Consider the following 27303-nt stretch of genomic DNA (forward strand, 5'->3'; position numbering starts at 1 on the left):
GGGAACTGTTACTCCTGCTCTTGATGTGTCAGTGAGCATGTTTATTGTTTGAACGTGCATGTTTTAACCCAAGCCATGACCGTTTTAAGTGCAAAAATATAACCAATTAGCACCAAGAGCAAACTTGGCAGTTTTCAGATCAACAGTCTAACCATTTTGTTTTTGGAGCCTAAACCCAAGCAGCGAGTGGGAAAACTCAAAAGGTGAAAATGTTAGGTGTCGCTGTGTGCAGACAGGAATAGGACCCAAGGTGCAGACTCCGGAGACAGTCGTGAACTCAAAAAGGCTTTAATTTGGTACTCAAAAATATAACATAACTGAAAAAACTCAAAACAAACTTAAACCAGAGGAATGACAGAACACACAGCTAAGAAAACGGTAGATCGCGACCCGGACACAGAGAAACACAGGGCTTAAATACACAGAGGGAGTAATCAGGGAATGAATAACAGGAGGGAAATACAGCTGGGGCAAATCAGAACTGACGAGACAAAAGGAAGCGTAAACTGAACACACTAAGACAGAGACCTTCAAAGTAAAACAGGAAACACATAACATAGACTCACATGCAGGCACTACAGAGGGAACAGAGACGTGGGACCAGGGCAGACACAAACACTGACTGAACACGGGGATATAGGAACTAAGGATACATAGAGACGCGAACTAGACAAGGGGATGCAGGTGATAGGGGAGACAGAGCAACTAAAGAAGACAGAGACATAAGCCATAAGACGGAACTCAAAGAAACCAAAAACTAGAAATTATAAATAATAACATAAACTCAAAAACCCTGGGTCGACGACCCAGGCATCCTAACAGAAAAACACAAATGTCCTACTGGGATAGGAACAGCGACCTCCTGGCAAACAAACTGCAACCTTGGTACTAGATTATCTGACTCTAAGAGTTTTTAGGAGTGTGCCTTGCTAGTAACCCTGAAAGCAAATATAGTGTATAGAGTCTCATGGCAATCTTACACACATACTGTCCACTAGCTTTCCCAGCATATTGCAGCACTGCAGCACTGGTTTCTGAGAACAGGAAAGGATTAATCAAAACAGCCTCAGCAATATCTCATCAGTGATTAATTATATCTAACTCGGGCTCTCAAAATAATAGCCTACCTTGTTAATTTAGCAAGCACAATAGGGAACTGATACCTCCGTATTATTGCTTTTCATCGACACGCTCCCATTATTTTTATTTACAAGAGGGGGCAGAATAAGGATGCCCTGCCCTTTGGGCCAATAAATCCCATCATCTCTGTATGCAAAAAGTGAGGGAGTCAATAGGCTGTGTGCTGTTAGCTGTTGACTTGGTGATGAAATCAGAGAGGGGATTGTGCCATCCTCATCCTGACGACACTACAAGAAATAAGAGCAGCTCCTCGCGCAGTTAGGGTTTATTATATTGGCTTATTATAAGACATATTATATATTTGATTGCACGAGAAGCTGTCTAAAAAAAAGAAAAACAAAAGGAAACACATTTAAAAGTGTTTATGTGTCACATTGTCATGGCACACAGGGGTACGTGAACGTAACAGCAGTGGAAACAATAAGAGATGGTGTCACCTCGCTGCCCCATTTCCCCTGCTTTTTTATTCAGATGTGATCACTTGTTGACAGAGAGGGCTTAAAAATGTTCTTGCTGGATTGACACCAGCGGGGTTTTTTCCCTTTTTTTCCTTTCTTTTGCGCACTTCCCCCTCAGCAGCACGCGGACAGTACAGGCTATGTGCCCGAGCGTGTCTTCCTCCCTCCTCCTGCCTGCCTCCCTGCATCTGACAGCGTCCCTCCCTCTTTCTCTCTCCTCCACCTCCCTCTCTCATTACGCCTTTCACCGGCAAAACTCCAACACACACATACACACACATAAACACACAGACACACGCGCCACCTTCCCCTTAAACCGGGAAATAAACACGAAGCGACGGCAGGAGCAGGACCGAACTCCCCCGGCCCGCACCATCCATGGTCCTCCCCTGGATGTCTGTCTGACAGGAGGGTATGTTGACTATCTTCATCTTTTTTTTTAAATTAGCACACTGTTGGTTTTTATTTGAATGTCGCGCTTTGGTGCTTCCTTCCTTTTCCACACGTAATTGTATGATCACGGCTTCTTGTTACGGTCTTTTTGTGCTGCAGTGGGGCGGGAGGGGACGGGGGCTTTTATCCAAGCTGCAGCTACTTCACGTAGAAGCGATCATTGTAGAAGGCGCACGGACTATGCCCGCTTGCCTGCGCCGTCCTCTGCCGAGGGATGAATAACATTATGGGAATGGAGCAGGGGCAGGAGCGAGTTGTTTGCGCCCGCTGGTATCAGAGCTGCAAGCCTGCAGCCAGGCAGCCCCTCCCTCCCTCTCTCTCTTATATATACGTGATGTTTTCATCCTGAAGTTAAAAGTTGCTGCTTTAAGAACAAAATCGCCTTCTGTGTTTGTGTCTCAGCCTGTCAGGGCAAACTGGATCTTCTCTTGTTTAAGTCTGTTCGTTCTCAAATGCACCCATCAGCACTTATGCAACAGCCACCCTGACAAATACACACACACACACACACACACACACACACACACACACACACACACACACACACACACACACACACACACACACACACACACACACACACAGAGGAGTTACTTGCACAATGTTGCCTCCCATCAACACCTCTGGCTTACCCACACAAAGCAGTTATATTTAGCTTCCAAAACAAAGTGGAGGGGGTGTACAGTGCATTTAATGCTGTAAAACCCACAGTGAGTGATTCTGTCAGTGCTGTGGCCTGAAACAGTGACTTTAGTGAAAACTGTGAAGGCAGTTTGGCCGCAGAGGTGAACACTGAGGCAGGTCACGTTATGGAAGTGACCTCACCTTCGCCCCCCTGCCCTCTGGCTTTCACTAGTTATGTGGACTTGGTTGGAGAGTTGGAAGGACTTGCCTTCAGGATGCTTTAGTAGGAATCTTTCAGCATTTGCATGGCTTTCCCAATGACATTTGATAGCTTTGATGTTTCATGCCGATTGAGTTGTTAACAGCTGATGCAAAGGGATATTTCCAAATGTTTATAACCTCTTCCTATTGATTTTGTCATCCTTAAATTTGTGCAAGTCAGACAGTCCCCTCTGCAGGGTTCCTGGCCTGCTCCCTGCCCCCATACAGGTGTGCTTATGGCACTTTGTCAACACATTTCTTCAGGCCGCACATGCACCGTCAGCCTCAGCTGGCAGGCCTGCTGTCACACCGCATCTATGTCGTTAACATCGGACACACTCCTGCTCCTGCTGTGTCAGCCTTGCCTAATCAGCCTGCCAGCCAGCCTCCCTCCGAGCATCACCTGATGCTTCTTCTCCTCCTCCTTCTTCTTCTTCTTTTCCTTCACCAAACACCCCCACCCCCACGCCTCCTACCTGCAGGGGAGCCATTACCTCATCTCAGCACCAGTTTCTGCACTGCTAGCTCATCATTATTTTTGCATCAAATTGCGATCATACGACGTTCAGACATGGGAAAGTGCTCCAAACTCAACGATTCTCTGTGTCTTGTCTTTTTTACTGTAGTGTACACACAAAGTTTCGCTACTGATGTGCACACGTCGGTGTTTGTGCGTGATGCCCGAGGGTACTGCTGGGATTTCACAGCCCAGCATGCTGCCTAACAACATTTGCAATTCAAATGAGTTTGTATGAGGCATCTGAAGCAGCCCTCCTCTCCTCTGTGTCTCTTTGGAGGCACTTGAACTCAGCCATTTCCTATTTCAGTGTTACGTCTCTGTTGGAAAAAGAGGGCAGTTACTTGCTTCTCAGAGCCACAGAGGAGGAATATTTTAAAGTACAAATCTTCCTTCAGCCGTGTTTTAGTTTGCATGTCCTTTAGCATTTGGTACAGGAACATGGAATGCTGCATAATTATGCAGGGTCACCCTGATGTTACAAACATTAATAAACAAGGCACCAAGGCTGTGTGGGTCTGTGTGTGTGCGTGCGTGTCCTGCACTCTGGCTGTCATTGCTGTTGGCCTAGCTAAATGTTTTTTGACCCGTCGTGTTTTTGTAGCTTGGCCAGTGTGGTCACGTCTCTTCCTGCCTGCTGAACTCCAGGGACCGATCCCAGACACACACACGCACACAGAAATGTATTTGCACTTCTGTGTTTGTGTAGACTACCCTGACCCCGACCCTACCCGTCTCATCTAAATGCCTCCTTCTCTAACCTTCAGTGTTATAATCTTCAAAAGCATGGATGCATCAACCTTCAGTGTAACAGCATCGATATTTCTGGCTGTGATTCTTTGAGCTGTTCAGTGTTTGCATTCTGTAGATGCTTCTCTGTGTAGTTGTTTTCACCAATAGTGGGGCTGCATTCAAATTGCATTTCTCCTCCACAAGGGCGCACAATGTATGCATGCGCAAGATGTGATGTGGAAGACAAAAGTTTGTGTATTCATAGATTACGGATCTGATCATTAGTTATCATTTAATAATGATAATAATAATAATAATAATAATAATGGATTGCATTTATATAGCGCTTTTCGAGACCCTCAAAGCGCTTTACAATTCCACTATTCATTCACTCTCACATTCACACACTGGTGGAGGCTACAGTTGTAGCCACAGCTGCCCTGGGACAGACTGACAGGGGCGATCAGTCAGCCTCGCTGACTGATATGGCAGCAAGGCTGCAGCAAGGCTGCCATATCGCGCCATTGGCCCCTCTGGCCATCACCAGTAAGCGGTAGGTGAAGTGTCTTGCCCAAGGACACAACGACCGAGACTGTCCGAGCCGGGGCTCGAACCGGCAACCTTCCGGTTACAGGACGAACTGCCAACTCTTTGAGCCATGCTTTACCACAAGCATGACTGTCATTATTAAAAAAAAAACTGCACAAAGAGTCGTCTCAGTCCTCATTTGGAGACATTTGTGCCTTTCTCATTATGAAAAGATTTGCTGCACCCACAAGTAAAAGCAAATAAGCTGAGATTGAAATGTAAAAGCATTGCTGTTGTGATTCATTATTACAAAATAATAAAGTTAATGAAAACAAAATATTCAAACCAGAAGCAGCAAATGGAAAGCGGTGCTAACTCTCCTACGTTTTCAGACATGGAGTACGTCAGATAGCTTCATGCTAGTGGTGCTTCCTATCAGTGAGTCTGCAAGGGTTCAAGTGATGCAAATTCCATCATCAGAGGATGTGTAAGATGTTCTATATAGAACCATGATTACAGTGTTTCAAGAGCGATATCGATAGTTAGCGATGTTATTTTGCTTTTACACACAAACATCAAAGTGCATTTTCCTAGCATTTATTTTGTGTAGTTATTTATTTACTAATTTACGCGCATTTACTGTGCTCGGATCAGCTCGTTGTTGTTTGTAGGGAACAGGGAGTGCCCACTGGTGGACAAAATATGCAATGTCAACACTCAGAACATGGTTGAAGGGTGTTTCTTCAGTTTCTTCTTTGCGTTTTACATTTTCATTTATCAGTCACCCAGATCAGCAAATAGCTTTAATCAGATGATAATATCAACACCCCATAAATCATTTGGGCGATAGTTCTTATGAAGATTAAGAATGGTGAAAATGCCACGTATCCCTCAGAGTTTTATTAAGTGCAGTTTGATGTTCAGCACAATTTCTGAACGTTGGTCTGACAGTTACTTTGTAACTACTTAGTTCAGAGCAGCTGTCAATCACTGCTGTCAGTCGTGACAACATCAGATGCTTTATAATATCAAATAAATGATGCAAAGTAAAATTTGACATGAAGTATATAATAAGAAGCCCTTAATTTGCAGTGTTTTTGATTTGGATTCTATTGTGGAGAAAGTAGTCTGGCAGGAGCTCACGTGCAAGCTACAAATTATTGGTTGAAATTAGGGCTGCACGATATTAGGAAAACCTGCGATGTGCGATAACTGTGATCAATACTGCGATAACGATATGACTTGCGATAAAATAAATAGCAAAAAAAACCAAAAAACAAATACATAATTTCCGTTTTACTGCACAGTTTTATTTAATGAAAGCTGCTGTATTAGCAGTGTAACAACAAAGTGCAGTCAAACATTGAAACATTGCCCCCATAAAAAAATTTCTGAGGCTTGAATTCTGAAAGACATCCTTCCCGGTCTCTATAATTAGTTTTAAATAAACATAACTTAAATTATACTGCAAATTATCTCTATGCAGTTGTTCATCATTTTACCACTCACCAAGTAGTTATGATGCAAGTCAAAACTGGAGTGGAAACTTTACTAGATTAAACTATAGGTAAGAACTTGTCTGCTGTGGGAACACACCAAAGAACAATTGTCTACCTTTGTGGTCGTACTGGCCAAGACTAATATTATCAACAATTAAGAACAATGTAGGTAGTGTATTTTTGTAATTTTTTGAAAAAAAAAAAAGGTTTCTCTATCTTGCATTCATCCTTCCTGAGTGAATGTTTTTTATGGCAAGTTCTTGTTAAGGAAAACCAACATGTTTACTCTCCAAGGTTTTAAACATGTGCGCTGACATGTTACTATGTTTCCTGATGTACTAAAAAGTCTCTCTGAAGGTGAGCTACTTGCAGGTATGCAGAGATACTTCCTTGCAAGCTTGCTTAGCTGTGGGAATGTCATTTTGTGGAGTTTCCACCATGCCAAGGGGTCTTCCTCACTGTCTATGGCCGTGGATAGCAAGTAGCTGTTAAGCTCAGCTTCAACAGCTTGTGAGAGATGCATAAAAGAGGAGGTAGGGATTGGAGCTGCCTTGAAGAAACTGCCCAGGGACTTTTTTGCCTTCTTCAGGGGACGACTGGGTGGATCATCTGTCTGGGCCTCTGGTTCAGCGGAGCTTCTCTCCTGGAACAGAAAGCAGATTATAAGAAAAGTAAACATTTTGGACTAAATATGAATTGAAAGGTTTTATATATAAGCATGCATGAATACCTTCTGTGCCACTGCTTCCATTTCTGACATCACTCTGGTCTTGATGTCTGAGACTCGATCAGTGCTGGTGTAGCTGACTTTAAATCTGGGATCCATGAAGCACGCCATGTCCATAAGTTCCTGGGTAGCTGGATTTTCATATTTAGTAATCAGGTACTCGAGGATTTTCTTCTTAATTGATTTTGTCAAATCACTGTCTTCTTCCTTCTCTGCAAGCACCGACGTCTTCATCAGATGAAGGACTGGTTTTACATATGAAACACTAACGTAGCTCTCACCAGACAGGGCATCTGTAAAGTCTTGCAGGGGGTGTAATGCCTGGTTGACAGACTCCAGTACCTCAAGATCCTGCCAAGTAGGAATCAAGTGTCTTGATTTCTTGTCTGCTGAGATGACATCAGAAATGGCCCGCTGCTGCTCCAGGACTCTCTCAATCATCTTCTGCCTGGAACCCCACCTGGTTGGGCATTCTGTGATCAGTGTGTGCTCTGGGAGGTTGAACTTCTGCTGTGCTTTTTTCAGAGCCATCTTTGCTTTCCAGCTGTGGCAAAAATGTCCAACTAACTTTTTGCAAAGTCCAATGGCTCGGGCAATGCGGGCATCATCTTTGATAGAATTTTCTGGAGAAATAAGAGGAAACAAAAAAACTGTCATGTTTAAAACCTTTTTTAAAAAAAAAAAAACTAATTGAAATTTATAACTAAAGTTGTCTAAAAAGGTAACATTATCCTTATCAATATCAATTTGATAATAATGTATAGCACATTTTCATTGCTAAAAAGATCTGCCTTGAATAAAACTTACCGATTGCAAGGTGCAGCCTGTGTCCAAAACACTGAAGTCTGACCCAGTTGTTTAGCTCCGTGGCTCTCACAACATTGGCACCGTTGTCTGTGGTGATGCACACTTGTCGATCTTCTTTAAGATCCCAGCTGGCTAACACCTCACGTAATACATGGGCTATATTTTCACTAGTGTGGGAGTCTGGAAAATACACAGTCTCTAGACACCGTGTTTTCAGTTCAAAGTCTTCGGTGAGGAAGTGCACTGTGAAACTCATATATGGTTCCGTTGTACGACTTGACCATAGGTCTGTAGTGCTTGCGTAGTTTTCAGCTTGGCTCAGTTCAAACATGACGGTCTTGCGGCATGTTTCATACATTTGTGGAATGGCGACATGTGAAAAGTAGTTTCGTGAGGGGATGCGGTATCTCTGGTCCACTTTATGTATCAGACTGGTGAAGCCCTCTCTGCTAACTGTATTTATAGGCATCATGTCTTTAGCCAAAAAATGTGTAATGGCCTCTGTTATTTCTTTGTACCGCTTCGACGTTTTCTCATAAGGAATTCCACTTGAAAAACTCTGATACAGAGACGGCTGTTGGACTGCTGCGCTCTTTGTCTTAACATTAGCAACCTTTGTTTGGCTAGCCCTATCTTTCTGGAACTCTTCAAACAGTTCTCTGTGGTTGTATTGAAGATGATGGTGGAGATTAGTCGTGTTTCCTCTGGTGGTTGCCACGAGTGTTCGGCAAGTTTTGCAGAGTACCTGTGTTTGGAGAACGTCGTCTTTATCAAATCCAAAGTACCTCCAAATAAGTGAGGTACTATTTTTTTTTTTTTAGCCACGAGTTCAGTAGCATTCTCGTCACGCGTCTCGCTCTCAGCCATTACAACTCTGACTCGTTGCTGCAGCGTTGTTCGCGCCCGACCTGCGTAGGAGGCGGGCCTCTAATCCATTTGATTGGTTAATGCCGTGAAGGGCTCTATTCGACTGGTCAAATGTGTAAATGGATTTCTTTGATTGGTAAATTCTTTACAGCACGTGTGTAAACATTTTAAGGTACCCAATTATCGCAGTTTACGCCGTCTTTTGCGATGGGCCCATCGCGCAGGCTGATATCGCGATGACAATAAATTTTCGATTTATCGTGCAGCCCTAGTTGAAATGTGCTTTTGAGCAACAATGTTAAATGGGAAATAGTATGTGACAAATATTGAATCAGTAATGCCATCTTCCTCTTCAGTGAGTCTCTGTACTCCAACTCCAAGGTCGTGGACTGCAGCTGCCTCTCAGCGAGTGCACCATAGTGGCACATTAAGCCATTCCCCACCTGCTAGATTGAGTGAGTGGCCATGCAGCTCACAGCTGATCTCCAGGTCAGAGCGACGTCTAGCATTCTCACGTCCACGGGTTATCAGACAGGAGAAGGATATCAAGGACCACGTGAATAGGTAAATGGTTAGTAGTGACTGAACTTTCAAAATAAGAGCACACAACTGTCTACTAGTGACTCTATAGTGTTGTTCTTTCAGACAGATGAAAGAAAAAAAGCCTAAAGGCTGCTAAAAAATCCAAGGAGAGCTCTATAATAACGTGAATCTGATATGTAAGAGATCATGTTTGGGGATTTATTTTCTCATGTCTCATCGGCTCAATAGAGAGAGGTATTTATGACCTATAATACAACCAGCCACAAGGGGCACAATCAAGATACTTTGGCTTTGCTACTGGGAAGATGTCATTTTTGTCCAATCTCAAGCCTATGCTGACTAGAATGCTGACTACTTTCACATGCAAATCGAGCATAGCCTACACACCGTGTGTCTAATGCCTGATACCTGATAAGAGATGAGTAGTACTGTGTTACTGATTGTGGGCTGATACAGCTGTAATTTTAGAGGTACAGCAGTACCTGCAGCACTCTGCAGATGTGTGTTTGTTTAGCCAATATGCACAGAGAGGGAATCTTCTCCTGTTTTACACACTCTTTTGTCAGCTTGATTTGGGGAAAAAAAACAAAAGAGGATAACACAACATTACTGCCACTGAGTCTGACAACATAATTGCAGTGGTTGCGTGATTTGTTTTTTTAATGGGGATCGAATTAAGCCTCATCAGATTGTAGCGTCCACTGCAGTCCTGTCAGAATATTATTAGGGTTCAGACTGGAACATCATTGTTTCACAGTCTGTCTCGGGGTTGCCAGCAGCAATGTCGACACTTATTTGGTCGTCCCCCGTCTTTATGTCACAGGTCTCATTTTAAGCCAGTTATATCCTGCTGCTGTCTGTCTGATCAAGGCCGCGTTTTTTAGCTTTCTACAGCTTCTAGCGATTTATTTCCTTCTTCCAGTTGCATCATTCTGTTGCCCTCAGATGTGAGAATAAAGAAGGAGGAGCTATTTCATGCTGTAAGACAGTTTTATGTCGCTCTTCTGTTTCCCACCTTCGGTCACATGTGTCCTCCCTCCCCGGCGATGAGAAGCATCACTTTGTCCTTCTAAAGGGGGTGAGGTGGGGGGGATTCTTAGCTTCACCCTGAGCAGCTGTGGCTCAGCTCGCCTCAGCCTCATGATTGCAGTGACTCAGCAGGTTGTCCTTCTTTTTGCTCCTTTTCCTCCTCTTCTTTGCATACCCGCGCTCGTCTCCCTTGATCCCTCTTCGCTGCCGCCTCCCTTGAACAAATCCCCTGCCTCTGAAGGATGAGACTCATCATGTTGTTGTCTGGCTTTGATCTGGCTCACGATATCCCATAATGCTGCTTTTTCTTGCCTCCCCACAGTAAAGGAAAAATATATTTTACAGGCAAAGTTGGTTCATGTGGGGCGGTGAACAGCAGCCGCTTCTTTTCAGGTTGATTATTCCGCCTTCGCTGAGGTCTGCTGTGGAAATACTTTTATCCAGCTATTTTGGCCTCTTCCAAAAAACCAGGCCAGCAGCTATTGTTTCCTTTTGGCCGCTTCACCTAATTAGAGCCGTTGCATTCAACAGTTGTGGAGGAAGGCTAATTCCGCTGTTGATCTTTGTTCATTTCTCCCTGTGATTGCTGAGCGGGATCGTCTGAGTTTTCCGTGTAAAAATCCGGTAAAACGAGGAAAAAATAGTCGGTGCCAAGGTCGATCTCTGTGCAAACTGTTAATAAATTCATAAATCAAGACCTAAAAAGAGGATTAGGTGAGATTAGGGTTGCAAAAAGTAAAATAAGAATCACAACAATAGCCTGCTTACTGCTGCTTAGCAAAATACAGATGAGGTGATTTGCATAAAATAATTTTCGAGCATGATTAAGTTGCACGTTGCAGGTAAAGTAAGGCTGCATTTGGCCCAAGTGCTCAGTGATTAAAATGTTGCTGCTGCTGGTGCGTGGTTAACGAGATATACAGCTCAGCTAAGGACAGTAGGTACACTCTGATGTCTACATTATATTTCACTGATAATTAAACTGAAGAGGATTGTGCACCAAATGCCCAGTGAAGCAGGTGGGCGTAGTCTGCAGGCAGGCTGTGTTTGGCTGTCTTCTTGCTGGGTATCACCCAGTGGTCCTCCGTGCTGGAAAATATGTTTATTGAGGGTCTTGCTGCTGCTGTTTGTTGCAGTGGTCTGTGGAGGAGTACAGTAGGCGCACATACGACTCCCACTGCCTTCGGGCCCATTGTGTGGCTTTTAAACTGGTCGGACAGGTCGGAAGGCAGATCCAGGCACAGTCATTACTCTGCACTGTGTACAGTCATGCTTGGTTACAGAGTGTGTGTTTACACTTCTCAGTTTATGCTGCGGAAACACGTGACACACTTGTGTGTGTTTTTCTGAGTTGTTCATACGTTTGTTGCACCGACTTGTTTGTGTTGCTGCTTTTGGAGCTTCGTGAAGGATCAACTGTACTGCGCTGTACACACAGAGAAAATCTGTGGCAAAGCATGCGAGCTGTGTACTTATTCTTACATCAAATCCTATTCATGACGTCATCTTTTTTTATATCACAACCGAGAAACCTCTTCAGCTTCACATATTTTCTTCTGTCACAAATCCTTTTTTAGCTAATGGGCTTTTTGTAGAGTCCATTCGGTAGCTGTTTGGACCGTGTCGTGTGATTAATCATGCCAAATTATTGGTATTGGCTCATGTTAGTCCCGTTTAACCTCTCACGTTAATTGTAAACTGGCTAAATGTTTAGAAACGGTATCATGACAAGCTAAAACTGTTTTTTGGCATGAATGATAAATATGTAACAAAAATATTAGTATCTGAATTGGCTATTGGCCAAATGCACTGCTTAAATGAAATGAAAGGATTTCATTTCATGTTAATCAGAGCCTATCATCAAGTTAGTTAACTTCCTGTGATATTGAGGTTTTCCTTTTTATTATTTCTTCTTGAACTTTCAATCAGAACTTTGAGCTATTAAACATAAAACTAAAGGCACCGAAGGACTCAGACTACTTGAAATTTGAACATCTATACTTTCATCTGCAAAGGAAGACTTTGTGATAAAATGGAAAGCTATAAAACAACTCTAAATGGACTGTATGATTAAATGGTTTTGCCATCAGTCATACTATATTTTACATTATTTTTGTCAGTTTGCTACAAAATGTGTAAACTTTGTATTTACGTTGCAAAGCGTACCATATTTTAAATTACTCAATGCATGAGTCACATCTTCCACGCAGCCATCAGTAGCAGTAACTTATGCACATAATAAAATGATCCGCTTTTAGACTTAAAATGTAGTTATGATGGAGAATCCATCACAGTGAGTTTTGTGACTGTGAGCTTAAGTATGACTGCCTTGTGGCATGCAGTGGGAATAAATGAATAGATAAATGCAGTTTGTATTGGCTGTACTGTACAGCTGACGGCTGTAGCAGACTCCTAGTAGGTACAGAAGTTGTGCAGATCTTCAGAGCAAATTCATTAAGAGTTTTGATTTTTTTTTTAAAGCAAGAGTAAACACCATCCTACACTGAGACATGCAGGCACTTCATATGGTCTGTCTACTGCTTTCCTGACACATTTAAACAGGCAAGGATTTTGATCTCTTTGAAAAAAATTGCACAAAAAAGTTGACACACATTTTTTAGTCACTTAAATACATAAAAAGGCAAAAAAGACCAGTAGCTACAGCAAAAGACACAAAAAGAAATCTCCAAAAGCTCTAAAACATGCCAGGATCTACATGTAACTCTTGCAGCAGTTGGTATCAAAGTGTAAACGACTGCTCAGATTTGATCTGTGTGGCGAGCCAGCAGTCATAGCTGTTCAAATGAAAGAAATCTCAAAATATAGAGTTGTTTGACCACAGTAATAATAGACCGTGTTTGCCCAGAGGAAATACAGCTTTCCAGGAGAAGGAACTCATGATAACTGAAACATAGAGGTGGGAGCGGCCCAGTCAAACACTGGGAGCGAGATGCGATGAGCTATGCATCAGATCAGAAAGTGCTTAGACCTTTCAACAGGAAGATGATCCAGACCGCACTAACCCGTCGAGGAGTGGCTCTAAAAGAAGAAATGGAAGCTAATGGAAAGGCTCAAAGCCCTGATTAGAATTGATCATTGGGTGGAGACATACAGTAAAACCCTTAAACATCTGTGAACTGATAGAATTATACATGGAAAAAAGTTAGAGGTTATGAAAAATTGTAGCTTTTTTTCTTAAAGGGGGGCTTTAGCTACTTTTTCCACAAAATAATAAGATATGATATTAATTTGCTGTTGAATGATGTACAGAAAGGGACGTTTTCCTTCTGACTGTTTTCAAGCACACCTTTACAGGTAGGTATTGTTTCAAAGAGGATCAAGTGTCTACTTGCACAGCTGTGCTGAAAAAGTGGATACATTCACCTTAAGTGTTGGCAGTGCTTACTTTGAGCTTTTGCTTTATCTCCCACCCACCTTTTTTCATACAGGTGAAACACGTTTCTGCACATACTGTGAGGATTTATGAGTCACAGTGTTCATTTTATGACTGCTTTACCTTCTCTTTGTATTCTGACATTACTTTGTAACGCAGTTGTTGATTAATTCAGTCCAGATGTTTAGTCTGAACTTTATTCTAGATTGTTATGTAACCAACAGAGAACCTAGACAATACCTATATAATAATATTCTGTAATGCCTTTAATATTTTATTCATAACAAGGTAATAGTATAGTTGAACATGAATAAAATTACATGCACTGATATGAATGAAACAAAATAAAAAAAGCTGGTGGGGTATTGTTGTCTAACGGGCAGCAGTAATGGAGGAGGAGAGTTAGCATAGCATGGAAAAATGCTAACAGCAAAGATATTTCACCTGTGCTGCACCGGGAGTTCTTCTTTGTCACATCTGATTTTTTACTTCATCACAAACTGCCGTTTATCTGGTTGCGGCACATAGCCGCCCCTCACTGAGCCTAGCGAGGTGTCATTGTGTTGAAAGGGAGTTTTTCCTTCCCACTTTCGCCAAGTGTTTTGCTCACATGGGGTCATCTGATTATTTTAGAATCTTTACCTTACAGTATAAATGCTTTATGGTAACTATTGTTGTCATTTGGCAATATATAAATAAAAATTGAATTGAAATTGAGGGCTGACATGCTTTCTCTCATTGTGTTCAATCTTATACTTGTCAGGAAACCTACATTTTTGGTTACAAGAAACGAGGAGGTAGCGTGACTGTAAATATCAGCAATGTGCACTAATGACTGTCACACTAAGCTAAAATGATAAAAGTTCTAATAAGTTTGTTGAATGACATGAATATACTTTTTCTTTATCTTGAGCCTGTCGTCATTTTTTGTGAAAAATTCACTAAAATTATATTCCTGCGTATACTTACATGCTACATTTTTTACTTTTGGTTTGAGTAAAGAAACACGAAACTGATGTCTCCATTCAGTCTCATCATTACAGTATAACTTATTAACACTGGTGTCGTACAGGAACAGGAACAAGTCAATTTTTACTTAAAGATTCTTTAAGCTCAGGGTTAGCTTAATTAACTACCTAGTTAAGCTAATTTCTAGCTTTGAAGTTTTAGCTCTTAGTGAGGTAACTGTAAACTTCTTCTATTACTTCTGCCTGTCCAACATTGCTGACTTGAGTGCATGTTCTTTAATGTAGTTTCCTGTCTTGTTCCTTGGTGTGCTAGTATGGCTCGCACTTCTTTAATATTGTTGTTGATTTATAATCAGCAGGCGCTCCAGTCTGTAGCGGGCCCATCTCTGCAGCAGTTATCCGTGTCCGTCGGTGCCAAACTCAGAGTACAGCAACTACTCCTTGTCATTCTGTTCAACAAGCAGCAGCGTTTTGTAAAGGAAATGAAATGTTGTTGTATTTTAGGGTGGTCCACTCCTGCTTGAAACTGCTGTGCGTTGGCTTTTGATCACTCATGCATTTGTATCGTTATCTCTCCCCGCACAGCACTCTCACTTCTCTCCCCCACCTGCACTCATAAAGTTGTAAGGCTGTTCCTCAGTAATGGAAACCTCTCACTGTTTTGGCATCAGCAGCTCCCTCTGTGATAGTCAGAAAGTGTTTTTTATATAACTGGAGGCTTTTCTTTCATTCTTCCACAGTTTCAGAGCTTTTTGTTGTTGTTTTTTTTGCTGGCATAATGCGTTTGACTCTGCACGTACTGATCATTCATGGATTCTTTGTCATCCATCGATTTATTTTCCCTCTGTTGTTTTTATGTTGGCAGCGGTAATGAGAGGCTCGTTTATAATTGATGCTATGTTCAATGTCCCTTTGGTAGCAGTTTTCATGCTGCAATCTCACCAGGCACTTCTATGCCAACAACACGCACAGCCCTGCCAAAAACTCCGGTGTACAGATTAAGACGATTGGTGTTGGCTTTCAGCTGCCATTTAGCAAACCACACTCTATTGTCTGCAAAGTAGCAGTCTTTAGCAAAAGGATGATTCTGGCTAAAAAAGTTTTAAAGACAAGTCTAAAATGTGTGCCTGTATCTCTGTGCCTGTCCCTGTCTATACCTAAACAAATAGCACTGAGCGCCTTGTTCAGCATCTTTACAAACCTTCTGACACTGACACCAATAACACAGAGGAGTCCTGTAGTTTCCTTTCAGCCTTAAGACTGATCCTAATAAGGAGATGAATGGCTCTATACAAACAGTAGAGTTGAGCTGGGGACTGGATGTATGCCCACTGGTTCTCGCTTTTTCTGGGTGAAATTCCTTTTTCAGTCCCTGCTGATCTTGTGGCCCTCCACTGAAATGGTCACTGCTCAGTGTAAGTGTTAACAGAGGGGAAAGCTCCCGTAGCACCTGGGCTGGACAAGGTTAACAACCCGAACAGTGCACATGAGGGAGTTGTAAGAACAGAGGGGCAGTGCTCAAACCGGTGACCATGGCACAGTATCATCCCTGCAGGTGTTTCTTGCAGATAGACTAATGGGATTGATTGAACAATCATTTTCAGGACTTGTTAAGTTTGTTAAATATAGTATTAGTATTTGTGGCAGTACTTAGAAGTCATCATTGTCCACAGTGTAAAAAATGTGCCATAATGATCATCTATAATGCTGTTTATTGATCATACAAATTCACTATTGTTAAAATCAAAAATATTCAAATTCACTAATGTGGTTCATTTTTGTACCACAAAAATTATGTATAAAAGAAAAAAGAACCCACTTTCCAACAATATTCTTAAATCATTTTCTAAAAGTGATGGGGAATATACACAATATATATACATATATATTGTATATATATATATATTAGGGGTGCAACGATACTCGTATCGATATTGAACCGTTCGATACAGTGCTTTCGGTTCGGTACGCATTTGTATTGAACAATACATTTTTTAAAATTTATTTTATCAACTTTTCTTCTGACGATGCTGTCTGTGTTGAGCGCTCAGTGGATCTGCGTTCGACTACTCCGCCTAGGCTGCACTGTCAAGCGCAGATCCACTGAGCACAGTGCAAGCTAGCAAGACAGACGCTAAGCTCGTTGCAACATGGCAAATTGAACCTCCCCCACCCTCATTCTGATCTGTCGTTTGGAACTATTTTGGTCTTCATGTGACGTATGACCCTGATGGTAAGGACAAAAGTAAAACAGTATGTCGGATGTGCCACGCAATGCTCAATTACATGGGTGGGAGTATACAAATCAATGAACTGTCTTTCTGGATAGCGCAAGATTTAATAAAGTTAAGATGAATGCTAGGCTCATGGCACAGAGAGTTGCCAGTTTTGCTGAAAAGCACAAACCACATTGTGTTTGTTTACGTTAGAAAATATATTTTTCAAGTTCTAATGACTCTCTCTTTAGATTACCTAATGTTGCACAGTTCCACGGGGAATATGTATCATGTCATTTCCTAACGGACTAACACTGCACAGGGATTTGATTTCATGGCTTAAAATTAAAAAGGGTAAAATTAATCAATTAAACCATACCTCCCACTCCTTTGAAAGGTTTGTTTTGCCAGCTGATATCAGTACTGATAACTAACTCTATTTAGAAATGTGAGATAAGAGAGTAAAAATGCTGTTTTTAAATAGTTTTACAGTCTTAAGTAATCTTAAGCACTCCTCCACAGTTCAGTTAGTTCTGTGCTTAACCCTCTGCCCCCTGCTTTATCTATCCTGCACTGTATGACACCTTCCCTAAAATTGTTTTTTTGATAAGATCTCCCCTCTTAGAATTAAGGCCACTTTTTACAATAATGATCCATCTTGTACTGGACCACTCTGCGCCTGTCTCACCTTCAGTCCTAAGTAATATCTTTATAAGTCAACAACTATTACGTATAAATCAGATAAGTTTTCCTCTCATCTGTTTTAACAGGTTTCTACATAAGAGGGCCATCAATTTGAACAATTGTCCCTGTCACTAAACAATTGTTTAGTGACAGGGACAGTGCCAGCCTACTCTCTCAACATGCAACAGCCCTCTCATAAGGACGACACATTTTGACCTTATAGAGCCATCATATTTTACCCAGCTCTTTCTTTCTAAAGTACTGGACAAAATGTTTACCTGCAGCTGCAGTCTTTCTTATATAAAAACAATATTTTTGAGATTTTTCAGTCTGGTTTTAAATTTCATCACAGCACAGGATCAACTCTTTTAAGAATTTTCAAAGACCTTGCGTGAGTCATTGACTCTGTTGTCCTCATACTTCTGGATGTCACTGGTGTATTTAGTACAGTGGAGCACAAATCAGCCTTGAGTGATGTAATTGTATTTCTGCCATTACTTGATTCAAGTCTTACCTTACTCATGGCTCCTTTTTGTCAGCATTCACATCTACTCTCCTAACAGCAACTTCTCCTTAACCTGCGGTGTACCTCAAGGTTTAATTCTGGGCCAGTTTTGTTTTTGTTTTGTTTTCACTGTATAAACTATCACTATATTCAAAAAACGTTGTGTTGCTTACTACTTTTATGCTACCTGCCACTTAAACCAGACACCAGCTTCTCAGGCAGGTTGTTAAACTGTTGTTCAGCTGAGGTTAAAACTTGGCTCTCACAATATATCCTTTACATGTATCAAAACAAAAATGAAGCTTTAGTGATTCAGTTCAGACAGTTAATTGTACCAAAACTCAAATCTTATTTTTTAACATTTTACACCTCATGTAAAGAGTATCAGTGTTTTTTTTATTCCTTTTTAAAAATTTGACTTAAAGATCAAATCAGTTACTACAGCCTTTCAGGTTTTTGTCTGTTAACAACCTTGGAAACGTCATTCATGTTTTTATTAACTTACTGCAATTTGTTAAATGTTGGACTGAGCAAAGCACTAATATTACGCTTACAGTTGATTCAAAATGCTGAATGGTGCATGGAAGCATGATCATAGTTTGCCTGTACATAAATCATTACACTGACTCTTTATGAAGTATAGGATCGATTTGAAAATGTTGTTGATCACATGTATGGGCTTGCTCTGGTCTGTCCATCATTGCATTCCTATTTTCAGTCCTATGAAAAAAAATTCCAGGCATCCTCAGTTGCAGTTCCAAACCTCTGGAATTCCTTCACTCTTCACATTAGGTTATCTACCTTTGCTATCAGTATTCAGAGCCCTCTCTGGCCTTTTCAGTTTCTATTTCACTCTCTGTGTCATTTTCCCCAGTGTATTTTTTGTTTCACTTTTAAAATATTTTTTACATTATTACTTTTATTGGTAGTGCATTATTTGTTAAATGATGATGATGATGATGATGTGCAGCACTTCGGTCAATAACTGTTGTGTTGAATTTTGCTATATAAACACATTTATCGACTTGACAACCACAAAGTACGTAGTTCTCGTAATGGACAGGAACACAATATAGTCCTAGTGGATTTTGTTACAGATTGTCAGTGTAGCAGCAGGGGATTGGCACTGACTGAAATGCTGTTAGTACGAATGAATATTATGTGTGAAGGAAAATAGAGAAGGAAAAAAAATATATATATAGGATGTGTAAAGATGCCCCTGAGACAATCCAGCACATAACAGCAGGGTGCAAGATGCTAGCTGGCAGGGCATACATGGAACGCCATAACCAAGTAACCGGCATAGTGTACAGGAACATCTGTGCCGAGTATAACCTGGAAGTCTGAGGTCAAAATGGGGGACACCTCCAAAGGTGGTGGAGAATGACCGAGCTAAGATCCTGTGGGTACACAAGATACAGATAATGGTGGACGGCCGTAGTGATCGATGTAGCGGTTCCAAATGACACCAACATCAGGAAGAAGGAACATGAGAAGCTGGAGAAATACCAAGGGCTCAGAGAAGAGCTCGAGAGGATGTGGAGGGTGAAGGTAACGGTGGTCCCCGTGGTAATCGGAGCACTACGTGGAGTGACTCCCAAGCTAGGTGAGTGGCTTGAGCAGATCAACATCGGAGATCTCTGTCCAGAAGAGCGCAGTCCTAGGAACAGCTAAGATACTGCGCAGGACCCTCAAGCTCCCAGGCCGCTGGTAGAAGCCCCGAGCTTGAAGGATAGACCGCCTGCAGGGGCGAGTGGGGAATTTTATTTTTGTTAATATTTGTTGATTATTTTGGAATTGAAGCCACATTTCAGCTGCAGAGAGAGAAACATTTCAGTGCTTCATTCTAAGACTAAATGGTTCCTTAATCCTCCAGACTAAGTTTGACACAGGAAAGGAGCATCAGTGTTTTTCAGATAAGGTATGTTTCTTCTACGTTTTTGTTAAAGCTGGCAGGTGTTTTATTCGAACTTCCACTTGCTTGCAAATGTGGAAAAAGATAAGAAGAGAAGAAGAAAAAGAGGAAGCGGTGGAAATTGTTAGTGTAGAGGAATATGAAATTTGAAAACAATAAAAACCAGAGAAACGCCAGGTTATTGTCTTTGCTCCAATTTATTGCTCTGAACTGAGTGCTCACTCCACACATGAGTGCTCACTGTGGTTTGCATGTTGCATAACAGATGTGGGAGTGAAGCAGTGCACCGTCACAACATTGCTAGAATTATGTGTTTTTTTGTTCCTTGGTAGCAGGCGGTGTTGCTTTTTACCAGCATATCCACATATTTAGTCCCTTACTTGTTTACAATGAGAACAAATCAGGCGTGACTTTTTTTTCTCCAAAATATAAAATTACTCTCCCCCACAGGGCAGGCTTTACTCAGAATGAAACTCCTTGGAGCTGATCGGGAAACAGCAGCAAACGACGTAAATCGAGGGTTTAATTTAATCTGACACCTCTTATTAACAGCTTCTTTCAGCTTTGACAGAGTAGCCCAGGCTAATGTTTGTTTAGCGATTTGGACAGCATTTAAGGCTGATAAGTCAGTGCTTCTGGTCACTTACTGTTCATTTTGGGAGCTGCTTGATAAGGCTTATTCTGTGTCTGGAGAACTACTGCTAACCATTAGTCAAGTTAATTCTACTTTGCTTGTTAACAGCGAGTTGACAGCATCCTGATTTGAGCCACTAGCTGTCTGTCAGTGTCACTGATTGGTTTTCAAGCCTGTAGCCTGTAGTTTCAGGAGCTTTTCCCAAGAAGCCAGTCATCATTCACCAGCAGAAGTAGTTTAGTTTCCCAAACCGTGGAATTAGTGTGACAACAAGCTTGGACTATCACTCACACCTCTGAAGAAATACAGAAAAATATGATCAATTTATCTACAAAATGTATTTTTACACTTGTATATCAAGTTTCTTCACCCCTAATGGGGGAGGTATGGCAGAAACATCATAAATGTGGAAAGCACAGCAATCTTCCTCAGCTTATTAATACACAAACTACACACATGTGCAAAACCTTTTCCACCGAAGAGCCGTAGTTTCTTCCACCTATAAAAGTATGGGGCTAATCCCGTTGTGTCCTCGTTTAGTATCCTCTCAAACATGAATGCATAACTAAGAGCAAGTTGGATTATATTAGCATAAATGAGGAAATAGTTCATCATGCTCTGTCCAGCTGCAGCATTTTGATTAATTGCCATTAATTATGATTGCTTATGATTAATTACCAATAAATAAAATTACAGTTACAATGAATTAGGGCTGCTCGATTATGGCAAAAATGATAATCACGATTATTTTCACTGAAATTGAGATCACGATTATTTGACAATATTTATTTAACCCTTTAAGACCTACTATAGAACCAAGTCCACCAGAGCTTATATTATTTTTTTACATGCTGTAGTGCCATTTGTGGGAGCATTTCAAGTTGCTATACATCAATACAACTGTTATAGCCCATATTTTAATAATATGTATGCATTAAGTCCATAGTAATTACATAAATTGCAAAAAAGTGCAATAAACTACAAAAAAAATTGAAAATCGCTTTTGTTTTGTTTACATATATTTCTACTTGGAGAAATTTAAGAGGTTTATCCCTCAAAACTTTAAATACAATAAAGTTGCAAAAAATAGTTTACAACAACAGGAAATTTATTTTGAGTGTCTTCATAGTTTTATTTTGGAGATACAGCAATTTTTATATACTGCAGGAAAAACAAAAAACAATCCTATGATGCAAATTTGCAAAGAAAACAGCATGTGCATCATTTCACTGTGGGAAATGTTACGAACAGCTGATGGATCGGCAAAACGTGTTTCTGGAATATTATGTTTTTGTTCCTGCAAGCGCTTTTTATGCAATTTTTGCAAAGCTATATGTGGAAGGAAACCGTGACCGAGGACAAGCTGATGGCATCAGATGTAAGTACAACTCCTCCGGTTTCATATGCAAAACAAATTATTGCGCTAGCTTACGTGGTTCAGGTTCTACAGGGATTTAAAAATAGTTACGCAAAACGGAGCGTGCTGCTCTGACCGGCTTTAAAGGGTTAACAATGACTTTAAAAAAATAATATAAAATAGTGTGCAACACCACTGAAGTTTTTTTTTAAACTCTCTTTTCAACCAACGGCAGTCACTCTCCAAATAACTTCTGCTTAGCTTTCCGAGCTTCCCTCGGGTCCTCTTAATCAGCGGTCTCCAACCTTTTTTGCGCCACGGACCGGTTTATGCCCGACAATATTTTCACGGACCGGCCTTTAAGGTGTCGCGGATAAATGAGGGAGGGGCTAATAATCGGCTCAGTCATTTTTAATGATCGTTGAAAGCCCAGATCGTAATCGTGATTAAAATTCGATTAATTGAGCAGCCCTACAATGAATTACAATTTGGAAGTCAAAAAAATGAGATGAGGTTACTGCTCATTAACTTTTCAGCAATGTGCTTAACGAACTATTAAGCAATTTAAATATCACACCACGGTGTAAAAAAAGGATCATATTGTGTCGTTTCCCACAGAATTAGACCGTATTTGTCTCTGCAGTGTGAAAGGAGGGCCTTCAATATTTTCTTGAACAGCTTGCACCTATATATGGAACGCCATAACCAAGTGGCTGGCATAGTATACAGGAACATCTATGCCGAGTTTGGCTTGGAAGTCCGGATGTCAAAATGGGACACAGACACTGGCATGGTTGAGAATGACTGAACTGAGATCCTGTGGGATCTCTACATACAGGCAGACTAACTGGTGATGGCTAACCAACCGGACATAATATTGGTGGACAAGGAGAGGAAGATGGCTGTAGTAATACATGTAGCTATACAAAGCAATAGCAGCATCAGGAAGAAGGAAAACATGAAGCTGGAGAAATACCAACGGCTGAGAGAGGAGCTCGAGAAGATGTGGAGGGTAAAGGAAACAGTGGTGGACTGGGGGGACTGACCCCGAAACTGGGCAAGTGGCTCCAGCAGATCCCAGGAACAACATCCAAGATCTCTGTCCAGAAGATACAGTGCAGGACCCTCAAGCTCCCAGGTCTCTGATAGAGGACCTGAGCTTCACAGATAGCCGCTAGAAAACATGTTCTCATCCCAACGCGTAACATACCGACGAATGTGACGCGTTTGGAGGCGCGAGATCTGGTTGAAATGAATCTATAAATGTGTCTCACATTCTGACCCTGAATCACTTTGGAAAACACTTTGGTTATGGTTAAGATTAAGGTTATGGCTGGAGCCTCTGCTCCAAGTGTGTGTTACTGACATGAGCAGCATTATATGGGATTCAATATAACGCAGAGCGTTTCTTAGGGATGTGGAAGGGTACTTTTTGCATTACTATGAGACGGCTAGGGGCGTGACAAATCATCGCTATGTTACGTGTTGGGAATGATAATGCTCTGCGCTAGCAGGGCGAATTGATTATCAAAGATAACCCAAGTAAATACGATGGAGTTTTAAAATAATTTAATTTCTTAACGGAAAAGAGATGATCTAAACCTAGTTGTGAAAAAAATTGTTGTCCCCTAAATGCAATACTTGTTTGCGCAGTTCTTGTGCCACCCTTGGCAGCAAGAACTACTGTCAGGCTTTTTCTACAGCTAGCACTTGGTCTTGTGTGAATACACACAAACATACACAATACACACTCACACACACCTATATATTTGGGTGTTACGAAGCTAAATTCTTGCACTAGATTCTTCATGCAGATGCCAGTTTCATCACCTAGTGCTCATATTGCTAAACTCATATATCAGTCTGGGTGTACAGCACAGCAGGCCAGTTGTATTTTCATTTTTGGTTAACGTTTTACAATATGTGATTAATGAGACATATGTCTTTATCACATATATGGGGCTGTATATAGTTAAGTGTTTTTTCTTGTAAAATAAGGGTCTAATCCAGGTGTGCGCAATCTCAGTCCAGGAGGGCCGGTGTCCCTGCAGGTTTTAGATGTGTCCTCGAACCAACACAGCTGATTTAAATGGCTAAATTAGCTCCTCAACATGCCCTGAAGTTCTCCAGAGGCCTGGTAACGAACTAATCATGTGATTCAGGTGTGTTGACCCAAGGTGAGATCTAAAACCTGCAGGGACACTGGCCCTCGTGGACTGAGATTGCCCACCCCTGGTCTAATCTCCAGACGGTGTTGTTGCTGTTCCATCCGCCTCCATATAGTTTTAGCTCAGATTTTCTGTGTTGCTATTAGAATGTTTAAAAAGATAAACAAGTTTCCAAAACAAGGGGAAAAAAGGCAGAGTGCTGTCTGGATGACATTTCAGAGCGATCGATACACCCTCACTGTGGTTGCAGCCACATGCACAATAACAAATGTACATGGGTGGTTATAGCAGGGCAGGGCCATCATCATTCACTCTTCTGTGTTGCTTTGTGTCATCACTTAATCCCTCAGCGCTCTGCCTGAAAACTCGATTCATAATTCATATTTATTACATCAACATTTTGAATATTTCATGTCTCAAGTGCCATTTTTTTTCTTTCATTGAAGAAATCTTTCTTGGCTCGAAGTGTTCATATTTAATTTGACTCTTGAAGCATCAGGAAAAATGTACCATCGGAGAGGCCGGATGAAACGGCGACGGATTTTTATCAGGAAGTCTGACAAGGATCTGTGTTTGTGTAACTCTAATTCATATTCACGTCCAGTCATCATGCTGCAGCGGGAATAGATGCGCTAATTCAGAGAATGAGCAGCAAGTTGACTCAACCGGGACATTCAGTCCGATTACAGTAATCGTATACTTTTACTTTTTTTCAACTCACACCAACTCGCCCATGCCATGTTCTCTAACCCTGTTGGCTGCTCTTTTTTCATTTTTCATGCCCTGGTGTCAGAGGTTAATAGAGCCTGCCCTTCTACTGTGTTCTATCATACCAGCTCCTTTACCGCTAGTAAACTGTTCATGTCTCTGCCTGTTGTTGACCAACCTTTTCATTTTCCCCCAGCCGAGATAGTTACACTGATAAGATTACCTATTTCTTGTGTTTTGAAGAACTTCTATTAAAGTCACAAGCAAATTTGATCTACACGTCATTGCACTCAATGCAAGTTTTATTTGAACAACGGCACAGTATTACACAGTCAGTGCCTGGGACCATGCTCGAAGGTTGGGCCGGCTGATATGATTTGTCTAAGCTTAACACGTTCATGCTGAAGTCCTGAGACTGAGGCGAAACCGCTGGTGGTCCAGCCGAGGACGCTGCTCACAGCAAAGCAGGGACGGTGGAAGGTGGAGTCGAACATTTTCTCTCCTGTTCAGCTGATGTTATGAAAGGTGCAGTTTTTGCACACTTTTTTGAGTTCACAAGGAACTTTCTTTGCTAAACTGAGTCTAACAAGTTCCATGAGCAGTGTTGTATAAATAATAGGTGGGCAAACGGGATGTAGGCATAGCTGTAGCCTTGGGGTAAGGAAAGTACACTTTACCAAATTGAGGCTAGATGCTGGCATAGCTTCTCTCTAAGCTTACTTCTTCTTCTTCTTCTTCTTTTTTTTTTTGGTATATTATGCTTCAGAAGCAGGAAGACGATGTGTGTGCAGTCTGAGCCATCAGAGTTTATAGTGTACCGTCAAAGACTCATGAACACAGCGAAAAGAAGACGAGAGCAGCAGCTGACTTGAAAGGCTGGCTGTAGGCTGCCCACCGGATCAGAAGCAGGAGTTAGGAGAGTATCCCCATGTTTCCATTTGCTGTACTTTTTATTTTGATTGGGTGCAACAGTGACATTTGGATGAGCTGAGACCACCCGTGCCGATAGCTACCTCACTTCTGGATTCAAACCTCTTATCCTTTTAAAGATATGTTCCAACTATCAACATAAAGGCTTTTCTTAATCCTGTAACGCCAAATGTATCATATTTGATTCATGAGTTTTTGTGAGTTTTAGAGACCTCTACATCATTTTTTTTCTGCTGAAGAACAAACTTATTTTATATTATTTTGCCAGAAGTTTCAATAAAAACTCCAATTTAAAAAGAAATCAGAATTTTCCGTCAACTCTTTCATGGTTTAGGCTTTACAGGTTAACCGATCTTTGTCTCTCAGAAAAGAAAAACAAGTTCAAACACACACGATGAGATAACTGTGTTTACAGAAATACAATTGATATTGAGATTTAAAGTTGGCAGTGCTATTGGACTGCATTAACTGGAAATTGCCTAATGCAGGAAGTCAGATAGGATTTTCTTAAAGATTTGTTCATTTCTAGGTGTGGCTACGTTTGAGCTGTTGTAATCCTGATAATTCTCGGCGCAGATATAGCCCACTCTAACCCCACCTTAATATTGGCTATGCATGCCGATTGTGCCTCACCCATCAGCCAGTCTAACCTTTAGGCCAGTGCGCCTTTTCCACAATTAACATGCAAGAAGCCACACACAAAGTGTCAGAAACGAGCTGTGAAATATTAAACGTTCCACTCAGCCACACCACCCCGTCTAATGCTGATCCAGGTTTGATTCCTGTGAGTTTTGGCTCTGTGTGGTCATTTGAAAGCAAATGGAATCTCTTTGCTGTTGAAAGACCCAACGGGCTTTGTGCCGATGCATCTGTGTGGCCTTTGGCCAGTCGTGGCCCCGTTCAAAATGACAACATTATGTCATTGAGAATTTGAACAATAAATTAAATGGCTCCAGTCTGATCTGGATGGGCGATGTGGCATTTCACTTGGATCAAAGCAGCTTTCCTCTGGTCACAGCGCCATGGACTGTTTTCAGATGGAACGCGGAAGATGAATGAGCTCAGCGGGGCATCCACCTCTTTGCGTGTTGGCCCATGTACATCATTTATTCCCTTATCATTGCTCGTCATGCCCACATTCATAATTTACACTTATTATACTTTCAGATTTTTCATATTTCACGGCTGAGGGTGATTATCCATTTTTCAACAACCCCTGTCCACCGCAGCTTTGTTGTGTTTGTATGAATATTTAATGTCTGGAGATGGAGAGTACATGGCTGCAGCACATTAAATGTTGTCATCAGATGATTGGTGATAGAAGGAAATTGCAGCATTCGATTAGTGCTGATCTGCTCTGCTCCTGCCTTTGAGCGGTGTTCAGTGCAAAATTAAGGATGAGCCATTCATCTAATTCAAATAATTATATCTTCAAATTTCTTGCTTCAGAAGTTCTGCAGAAAGTCTCTCTCCGTGTGTGTGTGGCTGCAAGAATGTGCCGGCAAAGATTATTGCTCCCCAAAATTGTTTTTCTTTCCCAGTTTTTGGAGAACTTGAACTGCCTCTCTTTCAGATTGATAATGATGCAAATTGAAAGAATATATAATTGATTTAAAATTCATTTTCTGAAACCCAAAAG

General features: G+C 41.3%; 2 protein-coding genes and 1 long non-coding RNA gene across 4 annotated transcripts in view; 2 read left to right on the forward strand and 1 right to left on the reverse strand.

The window, feature by feature from the left end:
• LOC146669182 (uncharacterized) overlaps positions 1-27303 on the forward strand; it is a 448771-nt gene that overhangs the window by 54965 nt on the left and 366503 nt on the right. The gene's annotated exons all lie outside the window — the stretch shown is intronic.
• The window catches only part of LOC146669184 (band 4.1-like protein 1), a 95467-nt gene continuing 69998 nt past the window's right edge, over positions 1835-27303 (forward strand). For both annotated transcript variants that reach the window (XM_085405637.1, XM_085405638.1), the window contains exon 1: positions 1835-2010. The gene's annotated coding sequence lies outside the window, so the exon portion shown is untranslated. The remainder of the gene's footprint in view (positions 2011-27303) is intronic.
• LOC146669185 (E3 SUMO-protein ligase ZBED1-like) lies at positions 5964-8879 on the reverse strand. Its single transcript, XM_085405636.1, has 3 exons — positions 7747-8879; positions 6943-7562; positions 5964-6855 (listed from the first exon to the last, which is right to left on the reverse strand). The coding sequence occupies exons 1-3, from the start codon at positions 8216-8218 to the stop codon at positions 6460-6462; spliced, it is 1488 nt and encodes a 495-aa protein (XP_085261762.1). The 5' UTR covers positions 8219-8879; the 3' UTR covers positions 5964-6459.

Source organism: Rhamphochromis longiceps, linkage group LG5 (assembly GCF_057381845.1).
Source record: "Rhamphochromis longiceps isolate RC_006_pf linkage group LG5, R_longiceps_female_GT1.1, whole genome shotgun sequence".
NCBI classification, from domain to species: Eukaryota; Metazoa; Chordata; class Actinopteri; order Cichliformes; family Cichlidae; genus Rhamphochromis; species Rhamphochromis longiceps.